Raw genomic sequence first — 26,413 nt, forward strand, 5'->3', positions numbered from 1 at the left:
TGGGAGGCTCAGGCGGGAGGATTGCTTGAGGCCAGGAATTTGAGACCAGCTTGGGCAATCGTGAGAGACATCATCTCTACAAAAAAATAGAAAAATTAGCTGGGTGTGGTGGCACATGCCTGTAGTCCCAGCTACTGGGGAGGCTGAGGAAGGAAGATCACTTTTTTATTTATTTATTTATTTATTTATTTTTGAGACAGAGTCTCACTTTGTTTCCTAGGCAAGAGTGAGTGCTGTGGCATCAGCCTAGCTCACAGCAACCTCAAACTCCTGGGCTCAAGCAATCCTGCCACTTCAGCCTCCCGAGTAGCTCATGCGCCACCATGCCCTGCTAATTTTTTCTATATATATTAGTTGGCCAATTAATTTCTTTCCATTTATAGTAGAGACAGGGTCTCACTCTTGCTCAGGCTGGTTTCGAACTCCTGATCTCGAGCAATCCACCCGCCTTGGCCTCCCAGAGTGCTAGGATTACAGGCATGAGCTACCGCGCTTGGCCAAGGAAGATCACTTGAGCCCAGGAATTTGAGGTTACAATGAGCTATGATGACGCCACTGCACTCTAGCCAGGGTAACAGGGCGAGACCCTGTCTCAAAAAAAAATATCAATATATATAGATATATACACACACACACATATATATATATACATGGGGAGAGAAAGAGAGAGAGAGATGCATATTTAATACCTTTTAAATGTCAAAGAGTATCTGAATATTAGGAATAAAGGTGACTTCTTTTCTCTTGTCTTCTATGTCACTTAGTACAAGGTGTTGTCCATTCTACCTTCTAAGAACCAGACTTGATTCTGGTTCTTTTCAGTGCTTGATTCATAAGATGAATCAAAGTGCAACATGAAAACAAGTACATTTATAATATACTATAAGTGCAATGACAGAAACATAAGGTTTGAAAGTGACAGTGAATAGGAAATGTTTAATTCTATATGGATGGGGTGGAGAGGGACAATGACGTGGGCAGCAGAATCTGAGCTGGGTTTTGAAGATGAATAGGAGTTTTCCAGATAAATAAGCGCATCCCAAGCAGAGGTAAGAGCATATGCAATATCGTGGAGAAAAGAAATAGTGTGCTATGTTTGGAGGACTATATACAGTCATCCCTCAGTATCCACAGAGGATTGATGCCAGGACCCCTCCAGGATACCCAAATCTGAGAATGTTCAAGTCCCTGATATAAAATGGCATAGCATTTGCATGTAACTTATGCATGTCCTTCCATATGCTCTAAATCATCTCTAGATAGCTTGTAATACCTAATACAATGATACAATGCAAATGCTATGTGAATAGTTGTTATACTGTATTGGTTTTTGTTTGTATTTTTTTTTACTCTTGTATTATTTTTTGTTTTTGTTTTTATTATCTTTAGACTGTGGTTGGTTTTATCCACAAATGCAGAAGCCGCAGACGGAAGGCTACTGCATTGATCTATAACGCCGGAGCACAAAGTGTGCAGGACAGAGAGGCAGAATATGAGGCGAAAGAGGTGGACAGGGGGAAGGTCATGGAGGGCTTAGTAAGTCACACCAAGGATTGATGCATATGGATACAAATTAGAGGAGTTTCAGAAAGGGAGAGAGAATTGGATTTAGACTTAGAAAGATCCTCTGGAGCCAACGTGGAGGAGGACAGGAAGAAAGGCAGAAGACTCAATAGAAGACTTTTGAAATGGTTCAGGCAAGCACTGATAAGAGCCAGCACCAAAACAGTGAATGGAGCTGGAGGTTTGGAAGAGGCGTGTAGAAGGCAGGATGGATAACACGTGAACAACAACTAAGTGATGCAGAAGCCAAGAGAAAAAGAAAGTCACCTTTATTTCTAATATTCAGATACTCTCGACACTTAAAACTTTGTGATACTCTTGACACTTAAAACTTTGTCTATAAAGATGGGTGACAGCTGCCTGCCTACCTGCTTGCCTCCCAGGGAAGCTGTCGGAACTGACTAGAAAACCACCGTGCAGCGTGCCCATTCGTGTGATGGATGCTGCAGCAAAAAGGGTACCGATGAAGGGTCAGGAGATGAGGATTAGACCCCTTATAAATCAATCTTTGCTCTTCTTCGTCCTTGCTCTCAGCCCTAGTTCATATGTAAGCATTCTTTTATTCTAGTTGTAATCCTACATCACTGAATTAAAGGAGGGCAGATGAAGAGGGAGTAGTCTACAAGAAGCAAGTAACTTGGGTTGACTGAAGGTTGAAGTACAAACAAAACAGGAAAATACTCGATTAGAAGAAAGAGGCTTCTCTCAAATCCCAGCTCGTGTGAGCATGGCAAGTTGCATTTAGGCTTTGTCTGTAAAGTAGGAGGTTTAGACTGAAGTCCTTTCAGATTTGAAGAAGCAAATGACTTTTAGCTAAGATTGTTTAGATGGGGGAAAAATGGTAGAGGGCATTGACAGATATTGGAAATTTAAATTTTTCACTGTCTCTTTCTCACTTGGGGAGGCAATGCCATGGAAGGAAGGCCCCAAGGCCGAGCAGAACCAGCATGTAAATAAGCATAAGTCCCAAAAGGAAAGGTCTTCTTAGGAGGATCAACTATGACGCTGCAAATTCAGAGCAGGATGGGGTAAGGTGAGAAGAGTGGGCTACTACTAGCCCATGAGTTCTCAATCAGAGCTAAGATTGTGCTCAGCCAGTGGGTAAGTTGAGGCCAGCCGCTTGCGCCGTGCCTGCCTACAGGGGCTTGTGGACGAAGTGGAGGTAGTGGAGACATGAAGTTGCCGGAGGAAGGGAGGCTATGCCTTAGGGTGACTTTAATAGTGTATGGAATTGAGAAAAGACAGCCACTTGAGGACCAGTGGCACTTGTCTGAAGGGTGAGGGGACAGGCTTACACTGGGCTAGTGGCAGATCCGAGAGACATTACAGGGGAAGATTTTGTGGCAGTTGGTGATGAAAGTAAAGGAACACAGAATAACAGCAATCATGGCTGAGTCAAGGGCTGTGGCTGTGAGGTGCCCAAAGGAAGAAGAGGGAACCAGCGTTTCCTGAGGGCCTGCTGTTGGCCACGTCCTGTGCGAGTGTATTTGTAACAGTAATTTAAAAATATCCCAGCAGCCCTGTGAAATAATTATCAGATGGTGAATTTGCAGAGCAGGAAACTTCATCCATTCTTTCAACCACATGTGTACCTAACTGAGTCTCTACCACTGTGCTAGATGCACAGTGCACACTGAGAAGTGATTCCTGACCTCAGGGAGCTTACGATCAAGCAAGGTAGGTATACAATAAATTGCAAAGCATGAAGGGCTGTGAAGGAAATGAACAGAACACAGGGACCAAGAAAAAGTGGGAAGAAACCTACTTTGGACAATTAGGGAAGGTGACATTTAAGCAGGCACCTGAAGGCTGGACAAAAGCCAGCCATGTGTGAGGGAGAAAAGAGCATTCCAGGTAGAAGGAACAGTATGTGCGAGAGCCCCAAGGTAAGGAAGAGCTTGGCACATAGGATCACCTAACCCGTAAAGAAAGAGCTGGGAGACTTGAACCCAGGTTCTCTTGCTTCCAAAGCCCTGACAATAGTGGGGGAAATGAGTAGGGTGGCTCCCCCTTGAAGTGTTACTGAAAATGTCATTTCTAGTTGATTAAAATTCTAAAGTTTTGGGCCGGGTGCGGTGGCTCACTCCTGCTATCCTAGCAAATGACTTTTAGCTAAGATTGGGAGGCTGAGGCGGGAGGATCTCTTGAGCTCAGGAATTCAAGACCAGCCTGAGGTAGAGTGAGACCCCGTCTCTACAAAAAATAGAAAAATTAGCCAGTGTTGTGGTGCACCCTTGTAGTTCCAGCTACTTGGGGGGCTGAGGCTACTCGGGAGGCTGAGGCAGAAGGATTGCCTGAGCCCAGGAGTTTGAGGTTGCTGTGAGCTATTATAAGGCCACTGTATGCTAGCCCAGGGCAACAGAGCAAGACTCTATCTCAAAAAAAAAAAAGGAAAAAATTATAAAGTTTTACTTTAAAAAAAGGAAAAAAGGAAAAAGGAAAAAGAAAAGGCTGAGTATCTGATATTTTTCCACTCTAGTCTGCAGGAATCTCTAAGATAGGAAAGAAGCAAGTGCACAAGGGATGTGATTTATTTAGACTTTCCAGAAGGCTGGAAAGGTTTTAAATCAATGACAGTGGAGGTTAGTAAAATCTTCCATTTAGACAGCACTTTCCGGCTTTCAAAGCACTTTCACGTTCACAACCCGTGAACTCATGCAGTCCTCAAAACAATCCTGTGAAGAGGACAGATTCAGCAAATGCTTACATAGTGCTCCTTAGGCGTCCAGGACTGTGAGATTATTTTTTGAGTGCCTTTTCTGTGCTAAGTACTGTGCCGGGTGTGAAAGCATCTGTGATGAGTAAGAATAGGCACACATCCCGTTCTCCCTGAGCTTACGGTCTAGTGGAAGAAAGACACATTAATCAAATAATCTCATCAATGAATATGTAATTATTAATGGAGTAAGTGCTCAGAACAAAGGAAGTGGTTTCTAAGTGAGTGCATAAAAAAAGAGACCCTACCTAATTGGAAGGCTTGGAAAAGGCTTCTAGACCAGGGAGTAGTAACCCCTGAGCTGAGGCCTGAAGGATGATTGAGGAGTTAATTAGGTGAAGAGGAGGAGAATTGGAGACAATGGCTAGGGAAAAGCCTTCGGGAACAAAGCATCATCATCATGTTTTTGAGGAGTTGAGAGAAGGCTGGTGTAACTGGAAGGGAGAGACAAAAGAATTTTAGAGAGATAAGCAGATAGAATTGAGGCAAGAGAATTTGTTAAGGGCTGGAACAAGCAAGGCTTCATAGGTTGCTTTAGGAATTTGGTCTTTATTTAGGAGGGTGTTTTTTTTTTTTTGGAGCCGGGGGAGATATGGCTCTGTTGCCTGGGCTGGCATGCAGTGGCATCATCATAGTTCACTTGAACCTCAAACTCCTGGGCTCTAGTGATCCTCCTGCCTCAGCCTCCCAATTATCTGGGATATAGATACAGGTGCTCACCACCACACCTGGCTAATTTTTCTATTTTTTGTAGAGACGGGTCTCACTCTTGCTCAGGATGGTCTTAAATTCCTGGCCTCAAGCAATCCTCCTGCCTTGGCCCCACAGAGTGCTAGGATTACAGTGTGAGCCACCACGCCTGGCCTAGGCGAGTGATTTGGTAATATTTTTATGTGGAAACCAGATTAGAGGAAAGCCAGAGAAGATGTGAGGAGACCAGTTAGCTGGTGGTGGTCCTGACGAAAGATGATGGGACTTAGGCTAGGTTGACTTTTCCAAAATCTCATAGCTAGTCAGTGTCAGAGATAAACAGAACCTGGGCTGTATTTCCTTCACCAGTGCTCTTCCCACTAGTGTGGAAGAAGAACAGTCCAAAATTGAGTGTCCGAGCTGAGTGGGATGAGCAGGGCGTTCCTGCAGGTAAATGGCCCGGTATGTGGAGTCACAGCCCAGACAAGTGAGGAGAGAGCACCACAGAAGAGGCAGCCCAGAGTGGGGAGTCAGAGCCCCTGGAGGGAGAGGAGGCACCTACAAGGGGGAAAGGATAGGGATGGAGATGAGGATTGGCTCATACAGGGTAACTGATTAAATATGCAAATATATGAATAAAATGGAAAATAAGTTAATGTCAGAGAAGGGAGCTACAAATATGGAATGGGTGTGGATTAGACTGAATGCTGTGGTGTTGTACTGAATTTAGATAAACCTTTATAAACTCATGGTCATACATATATGTATCTGTATATATATGTGGCTATAGAAATAAACATGGATGTGATGTGTGTGCATATATACATGCATTATTATATTTACACTTATTCCTTAATTCTGTCCACTGAGAGGGCCTGGAAGCAGCAACTCCCCAACAGCAATGAGTACATCTAGTGCACATTTCCCAGCTTCTGAATTTCCTTTTCCACTGAAGGAAATCAGGGCTCCTTGGAGGTATGTTCCAGAAAGCAGGAAAGTGATCAAAGAGTAATGGGGTATGTACCAAGGAGATACAGAAGCCAGTGTGAGTCAAAGCTGCCATTGGCCAAATCAGGGATAGTTTGAGCATCAAATTAATCATAACAGATTTAAACTTATTGAATAAAATAGGAAACCAAGAGTCTCTATTGATATAAATAAATAAATACATTGAAAATGTGATGAAGAATGGGATATTTCAAATTACCTCCCCATGAAATTAAAATTAAAATTATTAATTACAGAGGAAAGAAACAGTAACATTACAGAGAAGAAGTCTGGCAGCTACCACCTTAATAAAGTAACTAAAATGGACATCATCAGTAATGGAAAAAATTGAAAACATGTGCCAACTTATAGGATGGGATGAGAACACAGCATCACCTCTATCCTATTCCTGCCAAAAATCCATAACCTGAGTCCAATCATGAGTAAACATCAGACAAACCCAAATTGAAAGATGTTTTATAAAATAATTGGCCTATAATCTTGAAAAGCATCAAGGTCATAAAAGTCAAGGAAATATTGAGAAACTATTCCAGAATGAAGACTAACAAACACATGACAACGAAAGAAAAAGCATGATTCTGAACTGTATCAGTTTGCTGTAACTACGCTATTGGGAAAATTGGAGAAACTTGAATGGGGTCTTCTTAGTGGATGACAGAAGATGAGCCTGCATTATGGTAATGAAGAGAATGTCTTTGGAGGAGCCACACACTGAAGTAGTCCAGGGATAGGGCATCAGGTAAGCAGCCTACTCCCAGGGGGCTCAGGGTAAAAAAGTTCTTTTTAAAATTTTTGTTTTTGTTTTAAATGGTGGCTATTAAGATGTATAAAGTGGTAGTATAGTGCCTAAAATACCACAGTTGCTTAAGAAGGCTAATTCCTCTCAAAATGCTAATTTTCCTTTTGTAGTAGCCACTATGTGAGGTATCTGCTAAGCCTGTGCTACTCACTCTCAGAAATACCTTCCCGTCTACTCTACGGCCGTATCACCCTGAACATACCCAATCTGTTTCTATCTCAGAAGCTAAGCAGGGTCGGGCCTGGTTAGTACGTGGATGGGAGAAATGCCTCCCCCATCTATAGGAGTGGGTTCTATTAATATGTCTCTGAACCATGTGACTCTGACCCCAAGGAAGAAAGGTAGACACCACACTCAAGCTGGGTCAACAAGATTCTGTCTTCTAGAAATTAGTAGTTGGAAATCAGATGCTAATTAGTTTCTACTACCTTAAGCCTAGAGGACACATACATTTAAGAACTACATCTGACATGTCTTCTGTAGTGAGCACAGAGCAGAAAAATCTGGTCTGTAGAAAGGGAAAATGAAGCAGATACCCAAAGAGAAGCAGGGATAACGGACAGGCCCAAGAGAGAAAAACTGAGAGCACCAGCCACAATTCCTTACAGTATTCTAATTCTAGTCCCTTATGCAGCCTTAACCCCCTTAGGATACTCCAGCACCCTAATAAATGTCCTCCTTTTGTGTAGGCCAGCTTGAGTGGATTTCTGTCTGTTGTAGCCAAAAGCCTGTGACATCTCCTTCCCCACCTTATGCCAAATTCAATAGCAACTCTGCTCTTCCAAACGAAGTATCTTGATGCCACTGTTAAGGCTGGACCCTTTGGTCATTAGAGTGACCCAACCTAGCACTTTTTTTTTTTTTTTTTTGAGACAGAGTCTCACTTTGTTGCCCAGGCTAGAGTGAGTGCCGTAGCGTCAGCCTGGCTCACAGCAACCTCAATCTCCGGGGCTCAGCGATCCTACTGCCTCAGCCTCCCGAGTAGCTGGGACTACAGGCATGCGCCACCATGCCCGGCTAATTTTTTGTATATATATTTTTAGTTGGTCAATTAATTTATTTCTATTTTTGGTAGAGACGGGGTCTCGCTCAGGCTGGTTTTGAACTCCTGACCTTGAGCAATCCGCCCGCCTCGGCCTCCCAAAGTGCTAGGATTACAGGCGTGAGCCACCACGCCCGGCCTTAACCTAGCACTTTTTAAAGGTTCCAGGGGATCTTAAGTCAGTGTCACTCACCAAGGCTAGCCTCAGCCAACAGCAAGTACGCAGGCACAAGCTCTACTGAACTCAGGCCGTGCACGTTTATGCGGAAGCGAAGGGAATGTAAAGCTGCCGGGACAGCATCTTCATGCTTTCCTTCAAAGAGATATTTCTGGGCTACAGTGTAGCAGAATTCAATCAAATGCTTCTGTGGAAGAGAGAAATAGACCATCTGAGACAGTCTAAAGGTAAAAGGCAAAGGTAGATATAGATACATCTGGGGATAAGGCCAACACCTACATAATGAGCCTACCTGTATGAAGACAGACAAGAGACTCCCAAAATAGATGACATAAAAAAGCAGACTCTAGACTTTCAGTTCCTCAAGGTTTAGGAACACGTCTTTTCATCTTAGTTCAGTGCTTGACATATCTGAATGCTTAATATAAAGTTACTAGATGAATAAATGAACATTATTCCTAGAGTTCTAATAAAACTTTAGTTTAGAAAAGCTATCATGTCTCAGGATGATCTAAAACTTCCTGCCTTTTCTATTTGAGTTAATTTTGAGAGAAACATCTCATTTTTCCTTTTGGAATTATTCTGCTTAGCTAATATCAGAAACAACTTTAATCTGCATTGTTCAAGGCACTGTCAAAGTTTCATAACACTAAAATTGATAAATTTGGTGTTTTGAGATTTATGGCTCAGACACTTTTTTAGATTAATTGAGTTGTTATTAATACCATAATAATAACAGGCTAGTTTTGCTAATCTCCTTTACTTACTAACTAGCATATTCATGAATCATTTTTAAACCTCCTATTATGTGGCCAGGCTTTTATTACAGCATTTGTCATATGTGTATGTTATAGGCTGAATTGTGTCCCCCGGCAAATTGATGTGTTGAATTAAGGGACTGGCCCCCAGTCCCTCAGAATGTCACTGTATTTGGAGATAGGCCCATTAAGGAGGTGATTAAGTTAAAATGAGACCGTTAGGGTGGACCCTATCCTGATGTGACTGGTGTCTCTATAAGAAGAGGAAACTGGACACACAGGAGATCCCAGGGATGTGTGCACACAGGGGACCATGTGAGGACACAGCAAGAAGGCAGACATCTGCAAGCCGGGAAGAGAGGCCCCAGAAGAAACCAAACCAGCTGACCCCTTGATCTGGGACTTTCCAGCCTCCAGGATTGTGAGGAATTAATTTTCTGTTGTTTGAGCCACCCAGGGTGTTGTATTTTGCTATGGCAGCAAACTAATACAGTGAGCATTCAGTAAATATGTGAAAACAACTGACAGAATGGTTAGCAAGGACATAAAGATGTAAAATAAAGTCCCTGCTCTCAACAAGGGTACAATTTAGTGATCTCAACACAGTTCAACCCTTGTCCTGGGTAGTTTCACTGCACCCATGGTTAACTCTGGAACAGTCTCACAGGCCTCACCTGCCGCTGCTGCAGCTGCTGCAGGCCATGCTGCCGTTCCTCCTCCGAATTGTAGAAGGGCATGGAAGTGCGCAGGGGAATCAGGAGCTGGCATATCTTCTCATGGATGCTGCCCCAGTCAGCTCTTTGATGTGCCACACCACTGACAATGAAAACATGAACCTCGTTATCTTTATCTTTGGCCTAGGAGGGTTAAGATTCTATTAACCCTCTCTGTGGCCCAGCCCTAGACTTCTACCATCAAAGTAAGCCAAACACAAACCAGGCAGGGAGCCCAAAGCCATTTCTCGGACTCAGACCTCTTCTTTCATGTGGTTATTTGATGGTGTAAAAACCATGTTGAGGTTGGGGAGGGTTGGTGGGAGGATGGCATTTTTGCAGGCGCATGTTCACATTCCAAAGTTACACGGGGATGCTGTGGCTATTGTGCTTAATTGACAACAACAAAGACAACTGGAACTACATTGTTCTAAGATCATTTTCAAGATGTCTAAACACCAAAGCTGATGAATTCAAGGGTCTTTTTCTTGGATAAGGGCAAGGAATTTACACCTTGATGAGGTTCTAGGAGACTCTTTACACCATGTTGCATGGCTTCAAAGACTGCTAGTATTGTTTTCTGTGCTCCATGGGGATCATTCACATAGAAAGCACTGTGACTGCCCCCTAACCCCAGAGGAGCAGCAGGTGGTCTTGCAAGTAATCATTGAAGTCTTTATAAACAAGACAAAATTTGTTATTTCCATTTTAAAAGTAAGAAAGCATAGGTGTGGAGAGATTAAGGAGTTACTCTAAGCCTGTACTCCAAAGCCAACATATTTTTAGCCCTCCATAAAGAGGCACTGTGACAGTTTGGTTCACTGCTATTCTATTATACATGCATATTTAGTTTAGTTTCTTTGTTTGTTTTATTGTATTTTATTGTATTTTTTGAGACAGAGTCTCACTTTGTTGCTCAGGCTAGAGTGAGTATCATGGCGTCAGCCTAGCTCACAGCAACCTCAATCTCCTGGGCTCAAGCAATCCTACTGCCTCAGCCTCCCGAGTAGCTGGGACTACAGGAATGTGCCACAATGCCCGGCTAATTTTTTTTATATATTTTTAGTTGGTCAATTAGTTTCTTTCTATTTTTTTTTTTTTAGTAGAGAGGGGGTCTCGCTCAGGCTGGTTTGGAACTCCTGACCTTGAGTAATCCATCCACCTCGGCCTCCCAGAGTGCTAGGATTACAGGTGTGAGCCACCGTGCCAGGCCCTTTGTTTGTTTTAAAGATGGGGTTTTGCTCTGTCACCCAGGCTGGAGTATAGTGCTGAAATCTAGCTCACTGTAACATTTAACTCCTGGGCTCAAGCAATCCTCCCACCTCAGCCTCCCAAGTAACTAGTACTATAGGTGCATACCACCGCACCTGGCTAACTTTATTTATTTATTTATTGCTTTAAGACAGGGTCTCACTCTGTCACCCAGGCTAGAGTGCAGTGGCATCATCATAGTTTACTACAACCTCGAACTCCTAGGCTTAAGCAATCTTCCTGCTTCAGCCTCCTGAATATTTGGGACTATGGGCATGCACCACCATGCCTGGCTAATTTTTCTATTTTTTTGGTAGAGACAGGGGTCTTGCTCTTGCTCCAGCTTGTCTTGAACTCCTGAGCTCAAGCAATCCTCCTGTCTCAGCCTCCCAGAGTGCTAGGATTACAGGCCAGAGCCACCACGTCCGGCCTCACTTTCTTGATAGTGTTCTCTGATGCACAAAGTTTTTAATTCTGATAGCGTCCAACTAATCTGTTTTCTCTTTAGTTTTATACAGAGCAAGGCCTCTGGCCCCTTAAAGATTTGCTGAAAAATCACTGACATTTGGCAGATGAGTTAATAGGAGAAATGACATACAAATTTATTGAATGTGTATACATGGGAGCCTTCAGAACGAAGACCCAAAGATACAGGGAAAATTGTCCATTTTTATGTTTAGGTTCAACCAAGTGTGGAAAGCCATGTAGAATGTGATTGGACTAAAAGGGTGTGATCTAATGCTAATAGATTGAATGGGGAAACTGCGTAAGGCCTGTCTGTCTAGATTCTTCTCGGTCTCTCTGAGCACACATTCCTTCCTTCTGGGTGTGGGGCAGGACCCTCTCTGGAATGGGGGTCTTATGACCTACAGTTAAACTAGGTAGGTCAGATAATTTCTTTATGGCCAGTTTTTATACAGAATAATTTTAGGTTTTATGGCTGGCTTTTGGGAAAAGGGTTCTGGCCTTTATGACTCACCTTAGGGAAGAGGGATTCTAGTTTCTATGGCTAGCCTCAGGGAAGAATAGGACTGAGAGGCAGGAGTACAAGAGAAGGTCAGAGAAAAACTTTTGCTTCTGAGGCCTTCATTTTGGGGTTTTGTTTTCTGAGCCCTATAGAAGCTTGTGCTTTTGATGTCATATCTAAGAAACTGTTGCCTAATCCAAGATCATGTGCATTTACAACTCTGTTTCCTTCTAAAAGTTTTATTATATTTTTAGCTCTTATATTTAGCTCTTTCTGTATATGGTTAATTTTTGTATATGATGTAAGGTGGGGTCCAAATCCATTTTTTTTTTGCATGTATATATTCCATTATCTAGACACTATTTGTTGAAGGGATTATTTTTTCCCCATTGAATTGTCTTGGCACCCCTGTTGAAAATCAATTAACCATTGATGTATAGGCTTATTTGTGGACTCTCAATTCTATTCTGTTCACCTATATATCCATCCTTATGCAAGTATAACACTACGTTCATAATTTTAGCTTTATAGTTAAGTTTTGAAATTGAAAAATGTGAGTCCTCTGATTTTGTTCTTTTTCAACATTGTTTTCGCTATTGTTAGTCCTTTGCATTTCCATAAGTTTTAAGGTCAGCATGTCCATTTCTGCAAAAATGTCAGTTAGAATTTTGACAGGGATTTCATTGCATCTGTAGATCAGTTTGGGGGAATGTTACTATCTTAATATATCAAGTCTTCCAATCTATGAATACAGATTATCTTTCCATTTATTTAGGTCTTCTTTAATTTCTTTCAACAAAGCTTTCTAGTTTTCAGTCTTATGCTTCTTTGGTTAAATTGATTCCTAAGATTTTTTTTTTTTTTTTTTGCTACTATAAATGGAATGACTTTCTTAATTTCAGTTTCAGATTGTTCATTGCTAATATATAGAAATACAACTAATATTTGCATATTGATCTTGTACCTTACAACCTTACTGCATTCATTTATTAGCTCTAATAATATTTTTCTGAGTGTCTTGGGGTTCTCTACATACAAATGTGTTAGTCGAGGTTGTCCAGAGAAACAGAAGCAATATTTATTTAGTTATATTGGAAATTACCTCACAAAATTAAGGAGGCTGGAAGTCTCACAATCTGCTATATGCCAGCTGGACAAACAGAAAAGCCTGTGGTGTAATTCAGTGGAGTCTTAAGACCTGAGAACTTGGGTGGGATTTGGGAGAAGGTGCATGTTAGTATAAGTTCCAGAGTCCAAAGAACCAGGAGCTCCAGTAGCTGATAGTAGGAGAATATAGATGTACTAGCACAAGAAAAGAGAGCAAATTTGCTCTTCTTCCACCTTTTTGTTTTATTTGGGGGCCCTCAGTGGACTGGATGATGCCCACCCACATTGGTGAGGGTGATCTTCTTAAACAATTCAAATGCTAATCTCTTCTGGATATACTGTCACAGACAACTCAGAAATAACATTTACCAGTTAGTTACCTGAGCATCCCTTAGCCCAGTCAAGTTGACACACAAAATTAACTATCACCAAAAGGTCATGACATCTACAAATAGAGGTAGTTTTATTCCTTACTTTCCAAGCTGGGTGCCTTTTATTTCGTTGTCTTGTCAAATTGCCCTGACTAGAACCTCTCGTACAATGTTGAATGGAAGTGGTGAAAGTGACATATTTGTGGCATTACTGTTCTTACGGGGGGGAGGCTTTCAGTTTTTGACCATTAAATATGATGTTAGGTATGTGTTTCTCTATTTTTTCATAGATGCCTTTTATCAAGTTACTGAAGTTCTCTTTTATTCCTAGTTTAAGTGTTTTATCATAAAGATTGATGGATTTTGTCAAATGCTTTTTATGCATCTATTGAGATGATCATATGGTTTTTTACCCTTTATTAATATATTACATTGATATTTATATGTTGAACCAATCTTGAATTCCTGGAATAAATCCCACTTTGTCATGACATATAATCCTTTCTATATGCTGCTGGATTTGGTTTGCTAGTATTTTGTTGAGGATTTTTGCATCTATATTCATAAGGGATAGTGGTCTGTAGGCTTCTTGTGATGTCTTTGGTTTTGCTATCAGGTTAATACTGGCCTTACAGAATAAGTTAGGAATTGTTCTCTTTTATTTTTTTGAAAGAGTTTGTGAATAATTGGTGTTAATCCTTCTTTAAACATTTGAAAAAACTCACCAGCAAATTCATCTGGTTCTGGGCTTTTCTTTGTGGGATGTTGTTTGATTTCTAGGTAAATCTCCTTACTTGTTATAGATCCATTCAGATCTTCCCCTTCTTAGGTCAGTTTTGGTAGTTTGTGTCTTTTAGGAATAAGTCCATTTCATCTAAGTTATCTACATTATTGACACATAACTGCTTAGATTTCTCTTACAGTCTTTTATTTCTTCAAGGTTGGTAGTAATTCTCCCACTTTCATTTCTGATCTTAGTAATTTGAATTTTCTTTTCTTTAATGGCCAGTCTAGCTAAAGGTTTGTCAATTTTGTTGTTTTTTTTTAAGGAACAAACTTGGCTTTGTCGTTTCTCTCTGTAGTTTCTCTATTCTCTATTTTGTTTATCTTTGCTTTAATCTTTAATATTTCCTTTCTTTGGCTAGCTTGTGTCTACAACCAACACAGGGCTGCGCATAAAGGAATTGATATATGTTTTAATTTACTCTTCTTTCTCTAGTTTCTTAAAATGGAATGCTAAGTTATTGATTTGAGATTTTTTTTTAGAGGCAGGGTCTTGCTGTGTTGCCCATGTTGGTCTTAAACTCCTGACATCAAGTGAGTACTCCCTCAAACTCCCTTCTCAGCCTCCCGAGTAGCTGGGATTATAGGCAAGAGCCATGCCCAGTGAAATATATTTTTTTTAATGTCTATGTTTATAGCTATAAATTCATATGAGTACTAAATTCATATAGTACCCTCTGAGTACTGCTTTACCTGCATTTAAGTTTTAGTATTTTGTGTTTCCACTTTCATTTATCTCAAAGCATTTTTTTTCAAATAAGTGTATTTATTTCAAAATGTTAATTAAGGGGGTACAAGTGTTTTGTTACATAGATATCTTGTATAATGCTTAAGTCAGGGCTTTTAGTGTGCCTATCATCAGAATAGTGTTAATTGTACCCAGTAGGTAAGTTTTTATCCCACACCAACCCTCCTGCCTTCCCTCCTTCTTGGTTTCTCATGTCCTTTATTTCACTTTGTGCCCATGTGTACTCATCTATTAGCTCCCACTTACCGTGAGAACATGCAGTATCTGGTTTTCCATTCTTACAATACTTCATTTAGGATAATGGTCTCCAATTCCCTCTATGTGGCTGCAAATGACATTACTCATTCCTTTTCATGGCTGAGTAGTACTCCATGATGTGTGTGTGTGTATATATACACCACATTTTCTTTATCCACTCATGAATTGAAAGGCACTGTCTCAAAGCATTTTCTAACTTTCATTGTGATGTCTTCTTTGACCCATTGTTTGTTTAAGAGAGTGTTATTTCCATATATTTATAAATTTACCAAATTTCTATTGACTGCTAACTTCATTCCATGTGGTTGGAGAACATACTTTTTGTGATTTTAGCCCTTATACATTTATTAAGATTTGTTTTGGCTGGGCATAGTGGCTCACGCCTGTAATCCTAGCACTCTGGGAGGCTGAGGCAAGTGGATCGTTTGAGCTCAGGAGTTCCAGACCAGCCTGAGCAAGAGTGAGACGCCATCTCTACTAAAAAAAATAGAAATAAATTAGCTGGGCAATTAAAGAATATATATATATATAAATTAGGCCGGGAGCGGTGACTCACGCCTGTAATCCTAGCACTATGGGAAGCCAAGGTGGGAGGATCACTCAAGGTCAGGAGTTCAAAACCAGCCTGAGCAAGAGTGAGACCTTGTCTCTACTGAAAAAAAAAAAAAAAAAAAGAAATTAATTGGCCAACTAAAAATATATATGAAAAAAATTAGACGGGCATGGTGGCTCATGCCTGTAGTCCCAGCTACTTGGGAGGCTAAGGCAGTAGGATTGCTTGAGCCCAGGAGTTTGAGGTTGCTGTGAACTAGGCTGACGCCATGGCACTCTAGCCCAGGCAACAGAGTGAGACTCTGTCTCAAAAAAAATAAATAAATAAATTAGCTGGGCATGATAGTGCATGCCTGTAGTCCCAGCAACTTTGGAGGCTGAGGCAGTAGGATTGCTTGAGCCCAGGAGTTTGAGGTTGCTGTGAGCTAGGCTGGCACCACGCACTCTAGCCTGGGCAACAGAGTGAGACTCTGTCTCAAATAAAAAAAAAAAAAAAAAAAGATTTGTTTTATGGTCTATCCTGAAGAATGTTCTATAGGCACTAGAGAAGAACATGTATTCTACTGTTATTGAGTGGTGTTCTTAGCTATGTTAGGTCTAGCTGGGTTACAGTGTGTTTCAAGTCTTGTACTTCCTTGCTGATCTTCTGTCTAGTTGTTCTATTCATTACTGAAAGTGGGATGGATATTGAAGTTTCCAACTGTTATTGAATTGTCTGTTTTCACCTCCAATTCTGTCAGTTTTTTCTTCATGTATTTTGAGGCTTGTTTGTTAGGTGTGTGCAATCATGGGTTTTTGCATTTCGATTGCCTATTACACATTTTCACTTAAATGTGAGTTAACTGATACTATTTATATATATTTCAAAACAGGTAACAATAATCTAGGGGAGGGGTCAGCAAAGCTTTTCTGTAAAAGACTACACAGTAAAAATTTTAAGCTTTGAGAGCTATATGGTCTCCGTTGTAACTGCTTAACTCTACTGTTGCAGCACAAAAGCAGCCATAGACAATATGTAGCTGTTTTCAAGCAACTTCTCTTCTTCTTTTCTTCCAGGTCAACAGAAATGAAATAAAGTATTTTCTTTATAACTGTGACTGCTACCATAGAAATGACAGAAAGCATTTTTTAAAAAGTTTTTCTGGGGGTAGAAAACTACTATAAACAGATCAATAAAAGCACTTAGCCAGGATACAGAAATAGCTGAGTTCCGTGGGGAATTTATCAAGCAGGGGCTTGTTAAGTAATAGTGTGAGCAATGGAAATGTTAACTTACTTAGCTGCCTAAACTTCTGCTCCACTGAGAGACTATGACATATCTCACCTTTCTAAACAAAGTGAGCTTTACTTCTATATCGTGAGCTTCCTCCCTCTTTATTCATCTGTCTCACCCTTAAGGCCCAACACAGGGCCCTGCGTAAAGAAGGAGCTGATGAATATGTTTTCCATCAGGGCTCACAATTATGTAGCCTGTGAACCAGGCAAGCTTTACTTGGCCATTATCATGTTTTATGTACACTGAATTTGAATGTCTTTAGGTACACCTATAATTCACCAGAGATCCTATAGCTTTCTATTACTGAATATCACTTTAACATTTGTTTTCTTCTCCTGGCCAGTGAAGGCATTTAGATTTGTGCCCCATGTTAAACAAAAGGAAAAATTTTGGCAAAAATGTATTGCAAATTTAAAAAAAAAACCTATCATACTGAAGTCTCTTTTACCTGTCACCAATGTTTCTGCTTATACTTTCATGAAATTACTATTTCAGAAATAGTAACTAACTATTAGTAATTAAACTATTAGTTTAGTTAGTAATTAACTATTAGTAATTAACTAATAGTAATTTCTATTACTAGTTCTGAAATAGTAATTCTTAAATAGTTCCATTCCCTGGGAACATATTCACAAACCAATGTAGACTAATATGCACAAGATTATACATAGTATATAAAATAAATGTATTTAGAGAAAAAGAATAGAAGAAAATTCACAAAGTGTCAGGTTATTAATCTCTGGGTTGTGGGATCATGGATCAGTTTTCTTATTTATTTTTTATATTTTCTAGTGTTGGGATTCAAGAATACAATACCCCTAAATGAAGGCCTCAGAAGCAGAAGTTATTCTCTGACCTTCTCCTACCCTCCTGTCTCTCACTCTCATTCTCCCTGTGGGCGAGAAACTAGAATCTCTATTCCCTGAGGCACCTTTGCCCCAAAGCCAGCCATAAAACCTAAAAATATTACTCTAATTTTCCCTCCACCTTTCTGTGTAAAAATTGGCTATAAAAAATTATCTGACCTACCTTGTTTGACTGTATATCATAAGACCTCCGTTCCAGAGAGGGTACTGCTCCACACGCAGAAGGAAGGAATGCTGCTCAGAGAGACCAAGAAGAATCTAGACAGGCCTTGCTAGGTTTCCCCACTTAATCTATTAGCATTCAATCACACTTTTTTGATCCAATCATATTTCTACATAGCTGTCCATATTTGGCTGAACCTAAACATAAAAATGGACAATTTCCCCTGTATCTTTGTGTCTCCATTCTGAAGGCTCCTGCGTATACAGGTTAAATAAATTTGTATGCCTTTTCTCTAATCTGCCTTTTACAAGTTGAATTTTCAGCCAACTTTTAGACAAGTTGAAAAAAATGCAAATTTTCTGCAATGAACATGTATTGCACTTATAATCAAGAAAATAATTCTTTTGCAAAAAGAAACTTTCACGAATTAAAATTGACTGTCTTTCCTGTTCCTTAAATTTGAGGTGATGAAAAGAATATTTATTGCATGCCAATGTGGTCCCAGGCAGGGTACTAGATGCTACATTCAACCATCAAAACCTATAGAACAATTACCTCAGTTTTGTTTTACTGAAAAATCTTGAATTCTTTAAGACACATAGGCATAGAAATCTGGAGAAAAGAGAGGGGAGAAAAGAAAAGGAGAAGATTTTAAAGAGAATTAAAAGCACATGAAAGAAGAGAGAGAAAAAAATGGAGGATAGGGGCATAGAAAATGACAATCTATTCATGCATTCATCAAGTATTAGTGCTAACTATTTCAAGACACTTTGCTGTAGACCATGGGGCGTACACAGACAGGTCAGACACAGATCAAAAGCTAGCAAACACATGACAGTCCTTCTGTACACATTCAACACAATGTCAAGCATTAATGGACTGTAACAAAACTGAGATAACACGCTTGCCCACAATTAAAACAAAGGAGGGAAACAAGAGTCATCTGAGAGGTACAGAGTAAACACAAAGTGAATTGCGAGGAAGAAGGAATTACTTCTGGATGAAGCAGGATGAAAAGAACAGGGGTGTTTAAGGAAGAATTGGGTACTCACACCAACAAAGGGTTGAATCTCTCCGAGTGCCAGGCCTATACTTGCAGTTGTTTACTGGCTATCTCTCCCAAGGTGACCTGAAGTCCTGTCAAACTATGTCCACAACCAAATCTGTCACTCACCACCTCCATGCCCAAGTTAATAGGTTTCTTATCCACTCATAAGTTCATTTATTCAAGAAATGTTCATTGAGGGTCTGGTATGTGTGGGCATCAGGTCTACTAAAAGGCACAGACATTAAATAAGAAAATGCAGCAAAAGTACAGAAAAAAGGTCTGGCACAGTGGTTCAGGCCTGTGATCCCAGCACTTTGGGAGGCCAAGGCAGGAGGATCCCTTGAGGCCAGGAGTTTGAGACTAGCCTGGGCAACATAGTGAGACCCTGTCTCTATAAAAATTAAAAATAAAATACAGGAAGGGTGAAGAAAAACAGGTATTCGTGAGAGAGAAAAGCGTGAGAAGTGTGTTTAGATTGGGTTTAGGCCTCTTTCAAAAAATGATACATAAACTGAGAACTGAAGGATGAAAGGGAGCCAGGAAGGTTTGTGGTTGAAGGGGAGGTTCCCAGCAGGAAGAACAGCCTGGGCAATGGAACTGAGGGAGGAAAGGGCTGAGCAAATTAGAACTTCAGTTCTCTGTAACTATAAGAAGGAAAAGACGGGGTAAGTGTGGTGGGAAATGAAGGTAGAGAGGTAACCAAGGCTTAGTAATTTCTGTAACAAATTCTGAATTGTATTCTAAACACAATGAAGCCACCAAAGAGGAAACAGCAATAAAAATACAGGTGCCATCCCTGCCCTTATGGGGCATGCAGCCTAGTGAGGGAAACAGACAATTAAACAACTGATTTTAGTCCATGTCCTAAGTGTTAGGATAGGGGACTTAACAAGTGTTGTGACAGCACTGAGGAGGGACACCTGGGCCAGTATGAGAAAGGTATGTTCACTCTCCACTTGGAGCACTGCAGCAGCTCCTTAATTGATTCTGCAGCCTTCGGTGTGTAAAAGAAAATAAAAATCTCAAGACCACCCCAGCCCTCCTAGCTCCTTACGCAAAAGGGAAGGTAAAGGCATCAGGTACCGGCAAAAGACTGGCCCCACAGATCATTCACAAGAAAATTCTTTACTGGCTTCCCATAAACAAGGACATACCAATTATAACTTTGGGTCAACAGGTTAAATCTAGCTCCCAAAAATAAAGTCTGTTCAATGCCACACTAATAATGAATTACGAGTTTATCTTCCCAAGTGCAGAACAGAGATAAGATCAAACTCTTCCAACTAATGGGACATCCTTCCTTCACTCCCCTTTTCTCTTCTAACATTCATCTTATGTAAAATGTAGATTTCTTGGGCCTCAGAAAAATGCAATTTTGCCTCACTGCCCACCCCACTGCTCTTTTTCTCTCTCTCTCTGCATGCCCTATTCCCCTTAAATACTGAAATTCCCAAATTTCCCTTCAGAAAAAACAGCCACAGGTTCGTCTGTGGTTTGTGTTTTTCCTGGGTATGTCCTCAACTTTGGCTTAATAAACCTGCATTGATTGAAATCTTTGCCTCAGTCACTTATTTTGGGTTGCCAAGTGTTTACTTTCCACTCTATTTTCCACACTGCTGCCCATCATCTTTCCTTAACACAAATGAAAGCATGTCACTCAAAACCATCCATGGCTTCCCATGGAATAAATTCCAAACTCCTTGATCTCATGTCACTGCCTGGAGTTAACCTTTATCTTCTTAAACTCCTACTACCTATCACAATGATTTTCAAACTTATTTTGACTCAACCCATGGTAAGAAATACATTTAATCAGTACAAACACACATATCCGCATAAAACACTAAAACAAAAATTTCAATTAACAATTCAAGTAGATTTACTTTTGATACTTTTTGTTCTATGGTATTTTTTTTAATGTTGGTTGCAACTTTTTCATGAACTGCTTATGGGTCCTGGCCTGTAGTTTGAAAATCACTGACTGCTCCCTCCACTATTACCTTCTTCACTTAGCACTCAGCAAACTGTTCTTTCACCATTTGCCCTAACAGTCCTGGATGCCAGGAATGTCCTACATCTCTTCACTGTTTCCCCACATACTAAGTTCTTACTGATCTCTCAGGACACACACTCAAAAGTTTCTTCCTCAGAGAAACCTTTCTAGGTACTACCCTATTCACCAGGCTTCCAACCTCAGAGGTCCCTGGGCTTAGGACACCCAGTATCTGTTATGTAGGATGTAAAAAAAAAAAAAATTTCAGTCTGCTCTGGACTAGGTTTCTGGATGGGGCAACCTAACTGATCTCAGGCCCAAAATACAGTCTAATCTGAAACAAAAGTCAGGGGATATTATACCAAACACATGAAAACTGACCTCATCTGGTACCACCCTCCCTACACCCTCACCATCTTAGCTGTGCACCAGACCAACTACTCTTCTATTTCTCAAACACACCAATCTTTTCTCCCTCATAGCCTATCTGTGCCACTCTTCCTCCAGCCATTTCCAGTGCCAGATATTCTGACTTCAGATCAACAGTCTACTTTCAGGGACACTGCCCAATTTCCCATCACATTTCCTTTACTTGTCTTAAGATATATATCACTCTCTGAAATTATCTTGTTTTCTGTTCATTTCTTTACTTATTTGTCTCCTGTATTAGAATGTTGGATATTTGAGGGAACTGATCTTCTGAGCTGCCCCAGTAACTTCAGCACCTAGAATAATGCATGTCCACTTCCTTATAGGCAAAAAAAAAAAAAAAAGAAAAGAAAAATAGAATAGTGCATAACACATACTAAGCCCTCAAAAAACATGTGGTGACAATTAAGCAAAAGAGGAGGCAGACAAGGCCACAGGGGTCTCAAGGACCCGTCTTGAAGCCACTATGAAGGGTTCCTAGCAGAGCCAGGGGCCACGGCCAACGCAGGGCACACAAGCACTCAGACCCCTGACCAGGAGGGAGGGAGGCGCCCAGGTGCCACGTCCCAGGGCCTACCAGTAGTAAGTGACAGTGCAGGCCGCGCACATTCGCTCTGCCGGGGCTTCGCACACCTCGCAGCAGAGTCGGCGCCCCTTGGGCACCGCCAGCGGGTAAATCACGTTCATGTTGTAGTCCGCGGTGTCGGTCTCTAGGACGGTTGCTGGGCGAGGATAAGCTGAACCCCGGAGTCACGTGAGGCTCACGGGGCAGCTTCTTTCCCAGTATGTTAAGGTCAGGGGGGAGGGACGTGGCTCGACTGACAAGTGGGATCTATTTTTGAGGTTTTTTTTTTTTAAAAAAAGAAGCAGCACCCAACGCACAAGTCCCCAAAGATTAAATGGCCAGGAGGCTTCACTCCAATGGAAACCAAGCCCAACAGGGTCTGTACGGCGGCCGGTGAGGGTCAAATACGGCCAGTTCTTTACCAAGGCTAGGAAAGTAACCTGAGGAAAATGTGATCCTTCTGGATGCCCACCAAGCCGAGAAGTCCTCACAGAGCACTGTCATCTTCGCTGAGCTCTGGGGCAGAACTACCATGCACTTCCAGACCCAGCAAGATCCAGGCCTACTGCCAAAACTAAGGCAGCGACCTGCCCACTCACCACTACGGCGCGTGGACCAGGTACGGGAAAGGGGCGTGGCGCCGCCGGCCCGGAGCGTGCGCAGGCGCAGCGGCACTGATGGCGGAAATGGATCTGGTTGCCGAGTTTCCCCGGCCTGCCGGTGCCGCGCGCTGGGCTGAGGTTATGGCTCGCTTTGCCGCCAGGCTGGGCGCGCAGGGCCGGCGGGTGGTGTTGGTCACGTCTGGCGGCACCAAGGTCCCACTGGAAGCGCGGCCGGTGCGCTTTCTGGACAACTTCAGCAGCGGGCGGCGAGGTGCAACCTCGGCCGAGGCCTTCCTGGCCGCCGGCTATGGTGTCCTGTTCTTGTACCGTGCTCGCTCTGCTTTCCCCTTTGCCCACCGCTTCCCACCCCAGACCTGGCTGTCGGCTCTGCGGCCTTCCGGCCCAGCTCATTCGGGCTTGCTGAGCCTTGAGGCCGAGGAGAATGCACTCCCGGGCTTCGCTGCGGCTCTGCGGAGCTACCAAGAGGCTGTGGCTGCCGGCACCTTCATGGCGGTAGAGTTCACCACTTTGGCAGACTATTTGCATTTGTTGCAGGCTGCGGCCCAGGCGCTCAATCCGCTAGGTGCGTGCCCTAGGAGTACATAGGTTACCTGGAGGCAGAGCCTTTCTCCCCAGCCACTTATTCCCATACTTCTTACTCTTACCCCACGGGTCTCACAGCTGGGGAACCCGACTTGAAAACGAGCTGATCCTATTCCCTTTCCAGATTTATAACACCGTGTGCTTCTCTTTGCAGGCTCTACTGCGATGTTTTACCTGGCTGCGGCCGTGTCAGATTTCTATGTTCCTGTTTCTGAAATGCCTGAACACAAGATCCAGTCATCTGGGGGCCTACTGCAGGTGATGGGCGCTTCTCTTCCAGAGATCTGATCCCCTATAACCAATCTTGGGTTAATTTTCTCTTGATCTGGAGATGGCCTTTCTGCATCTGTATGCGCTAGGCTCTGGGGATACAGAGATGAATAAGACACCGTCCTCCCTCATGGACCTCACAATCTAATGAGGGAGCTGGACACAGACATAATTACAATACAGAGTGATAAATGCTCTAGTGGAGGTACGTACAAAGTGCAGTCAGATCACGGGGTGAGTCAATCTTGGGGGAGTCAATGAAGGCTTCCTGCAGGAGATGACTTGGACTGGGTTTTAAAAGATGAACAGAGGGTATACCAGACAAAGTGGGGAAGGTCATTCTAGGTGGAGTGTGCAGTTGAAGTTGGGAAATGGGAGTGGGCTGTGTACCGAAGTGTTTTGGTAAGGCTGGAGAGCAGACTGAAGATGGCTTTCTTCACAGAAGACTTTGTATTACTTTTTAAGGGGCTTGAACTTTATCTTGTGGAGCCAAGGGATACATAACTAGTAGAGATAGGGAAAGTTTTTGTTTGAGAAGAACGTTCTGGTATCACTATAAAAGGTGAAGTAGAGAGAGGAAAAGAGTGGAGTGGGTAGACTAGCTGGGGGTTATTGTTTAAGAAAGAGATATGGGGTGGCTCACGCCTGTAATCCTAACACTCTGGGAGGCCGAGGTGGGAGGATCGCTCAAGGTCAGGAGTTGGAAACCAGCCTTAGCAAGAGTGAGACCCTGTCTCTACTAAAAAAATAAAAATTAATTTATAGAAAAAATTAGCCAGGCATGGTGGCACATGCCTGTAGTCCCAGCTACTCAGGAAGCTAAGGCAGGAGGATCACTTGAACCCCCGAGTTTGAGGTTGCTGTGAGCTAGGCTGATGCCATGGCACTGTAGACTAGCTGGGGCAACAGAGTGAGACTCTATCTCAAAGAAAAAAAAGGAAGATATGAGGAGAGTAGTGGTGTAATTGAGATGATCTAGCTTCTTGGAACCTGAGAGTTTTTAGTCACTTATTGGATAGAGTTTAAATTTAAGAAACTCTACTTGTGAGGCCTTGGTAGAATAGTTCTTTTGTTCATTTCTTCAACAAATATTTATTGAGTACCTGCTATATGCCAGGCACTACTGTAGGACCTGGAGGTGGAAGCAGTGAAAAGAAACATACCATGCCCTTGTATTGCTTCCTCTTCAGGGGAGACAATAAAGGAATCAAATACATACTATGTATGGTAGTGATAAACGCTGAAGAGAAAAAGTATAAATTGGTATATGAGCTGTATCACATTTTGTAATAGCTTTTTAAGGGGAAATCCTGATGATTAGTGATTTCACACTTCTTAAACTCTGGAATCTTTAGTTTATCTCATTTTTTTTAGTTCTTTTTTTTAATTTTTAATTTTTTTATTGGAGACAGAGTCTCACTCTGTTACCCTATGTAGAGTGCAGTGGTGTCATTGTAGCTCACTGCAACCTCAAACTCCTGGGCTCAAGTGAGCCTCCTGCTTCAGCCTCCTGAGTAGGTGGGACTACAGACATAGTGCCACGACGCCCAGCTGATTTTTCTATTTTTGGTAGAGACAGGGTCTTCCTTTTTGCTCAGGCTGGTCTAGAATTCCTGACCTCAAGCAATCCTCCCACCTTGGCCTATGAGAGTGCTAGGATTACCGGCGTGAGCAAAGGCGCCTGGCCTAGTTCTATCTTGAAAGTAACAAAAACAACTCATCATTTCCCTTAGAAGGAATGGGAATGGAGTAATAGGAATTTTGATCAAATGAAAATAAAATCATTTCAGTTTCCTTACTGCTGTGTTACAAGAGACAATTTTTAAGTAGAATCTAACAGCTATTTTACCAATGCAAGAAGTATTTTAGGCTGAGAGGTTTAAAACCCCAACTTCTGTCAAAGTAACATGAACAGATTTGCACGAGCAGATTATTTGTGTTTCTTTGTTTGAGGGTTTGGTTGAAAAAATAAAGGGGGATGGGATGTTTGAGAAAATGTAATATTGTTCTTTAGAGTTCTCTTAATGGTGGTGGGAGTGGCAGAGCAGGGCTGATTCAGAAGTAATGGATTGCCCCAGAATATGTATGGAGCCTTGAATTTAGGCATCATTATGAACCCTGCAGAGCCAAAGCTTTTTAAACTAAGCATTTAATTGAAAAGTTTGACAATGGTAAATCCCACTTAAGTTTAATTTAAGTTTACTTTTCATAGTTTCCCATGACATTGACCTGGTAGGTAGTGACCATTGTTTGCTTATTAAGCTTTTCTTTTCCCAATACAGATAACAATGAAGATGGTGCCAAAAATGCTTTCTCCTTTGGTTAAAGATTGGGCTCCCAAGGCATTTATAATTTCTTTTAAGTTGGAGACTGATCCCTCCATTGTAATTAATCGTGCTCGGAACGCTTTGGAAATTTATCAACATCAAGTGGTGGTGGCTAATATCCTTGAATCACGACAGTCCTGTGTGGTTATCGTAACCAAAGACTCAGAAACCAAGTTATTGCTATCAGAGGAAGAAGTAGGAAAAGGCATAGAGATAGAAGAGAAGATAGTGGATAATCTTCGATCTCGACACACAGCCTTTATATGTGAAAAAAACTGAAGTAAAAGCCCTTATAGGGTCAAATATTATTCAGGGCTCTTATAGCTGGTGAGAACTATAATAAATCCTTTGCTTTCATAAGGACAGAGAAAATGAAGGAAAGGGAAAAAGTGATGTGCAAATATAGTTTGGTATTTTATCTTTTAATGACCAAACCACCTGACACATTCACCTGAATGTCATCTTGATTTTGAAATTGAACACTAGAGCTGTTTCTCACCTTTAACAAAAGAGCTTATTGGGAATTATATATTCCTCAAAATCTACATGGGGGCCTGAATATCAGCCTTCTTCATACTACAAAAAGAGGATTATGGATGCATGAGTGGTCATGCTTTGAAGATCAAATATTTGTTGAGTGCCTACTATGTGTTAAGTCCTATGATGAGCTATGAGGATTAAAACAATGAATAAACATGTCTTGTTTGGGAAATGGATGTATAAAAAAATACAATAAAGTGTGTGCCCAAAAGCTGCCACAATGGAAA

General features: G+C 41.6%; 2 protein-coding genes across 17 annotated transcripts in view; one reads left to right on the plus strand and one right to left on the minus strand.

Annotated features, from left to right (window-relative positions):
* Window positions 1-22,459, minus strand: part of ZMYND12 (zinc finger MYND-type containing 12) — a 32,233-nt gene extending 9,774 nt beyond the window's left edge. For 2 of the 13 annotated variants that reach the window (XM_075997151.1, XM_075997136.1), the window contains exons 1-4: window positions 21,913-22,277; window positions 17,810-17,880; window positions 9,429-9,570; window positions 8,012-8,183 (exon numbers count right to left, since the gene is read on the minus strand). In XM_075997151.1, coding sequence (XP_075853266.1) covers window positions 8,012-8,183; window positions 9,429-9,570; window positions 17,810-17,880; window positions 21,913-21,966 — 439 coding nt within the window. In that variant the 5' untranslated portion in view covers window positions 21,967-22,277. Of the gene's footprint in view, window positions 1-8,011; window positions 8,184-9,428; window positions 9,571-17,809; window positions 17,881-18,364; window positions 18,422-21,856 lie in introns of those variants that run through there. The other 11 variants (XM_075997161.1, XM_012748472.3, XM_075997175.1 and 8 more) reach the window with 11 other exon arrangements.
* A 38-nt stretch (window positions 22,460-22,497) lies between these two features.
* PPCS (phosphopantothenoylcysteine synthetase) lies at window positions 22,498-26,413 on the plus strand. 4 transcript variants are annotated; one of them, XM_012748481.2, is made up of 3 exons: window positions 22,498-22,584; window positions 23,204-23,307; window positions 25,602-26,413. In XM_012748481.2, the coding sequence occupies exons 2-3, from the start codon at window positions 23,215-23,217 to the stop codon at window positions 25,923-25,925; spliced, it is 417 nt and encodes a 138-aa protein (XP_012603935.1). In that variant the 5' UTR covers window positions 22,498-22,584; window positions 23,204-23,214; the 3' UTR covers window positions 25,926-26,413. The 4 variants fall into 4 exon arrangements, with proteins under 4 accessions (XP_012603935.1, XP_012603933.1, XP_012603934.1 ...); XM_012748479.2 differs by having other exon boundaries at window positions 22,501-23,029; XM_012748480.2 differs by having other exon boundaries at window positions 22,501-22,717.

This window comes from Microcebus murinus, chromosome 2 (assembly GCF_040939455.1).
Source record: "Microcebus murinus isolate Inina chromosome 2, M.murinus_Inina_mat1.0, whole genome shotgun sequence".
NCBI lineage: Eukaryota > Metazoa > Chordata > Mammalia > Primates > Cheirogaleidae > Microcebus > Microcebus murinus.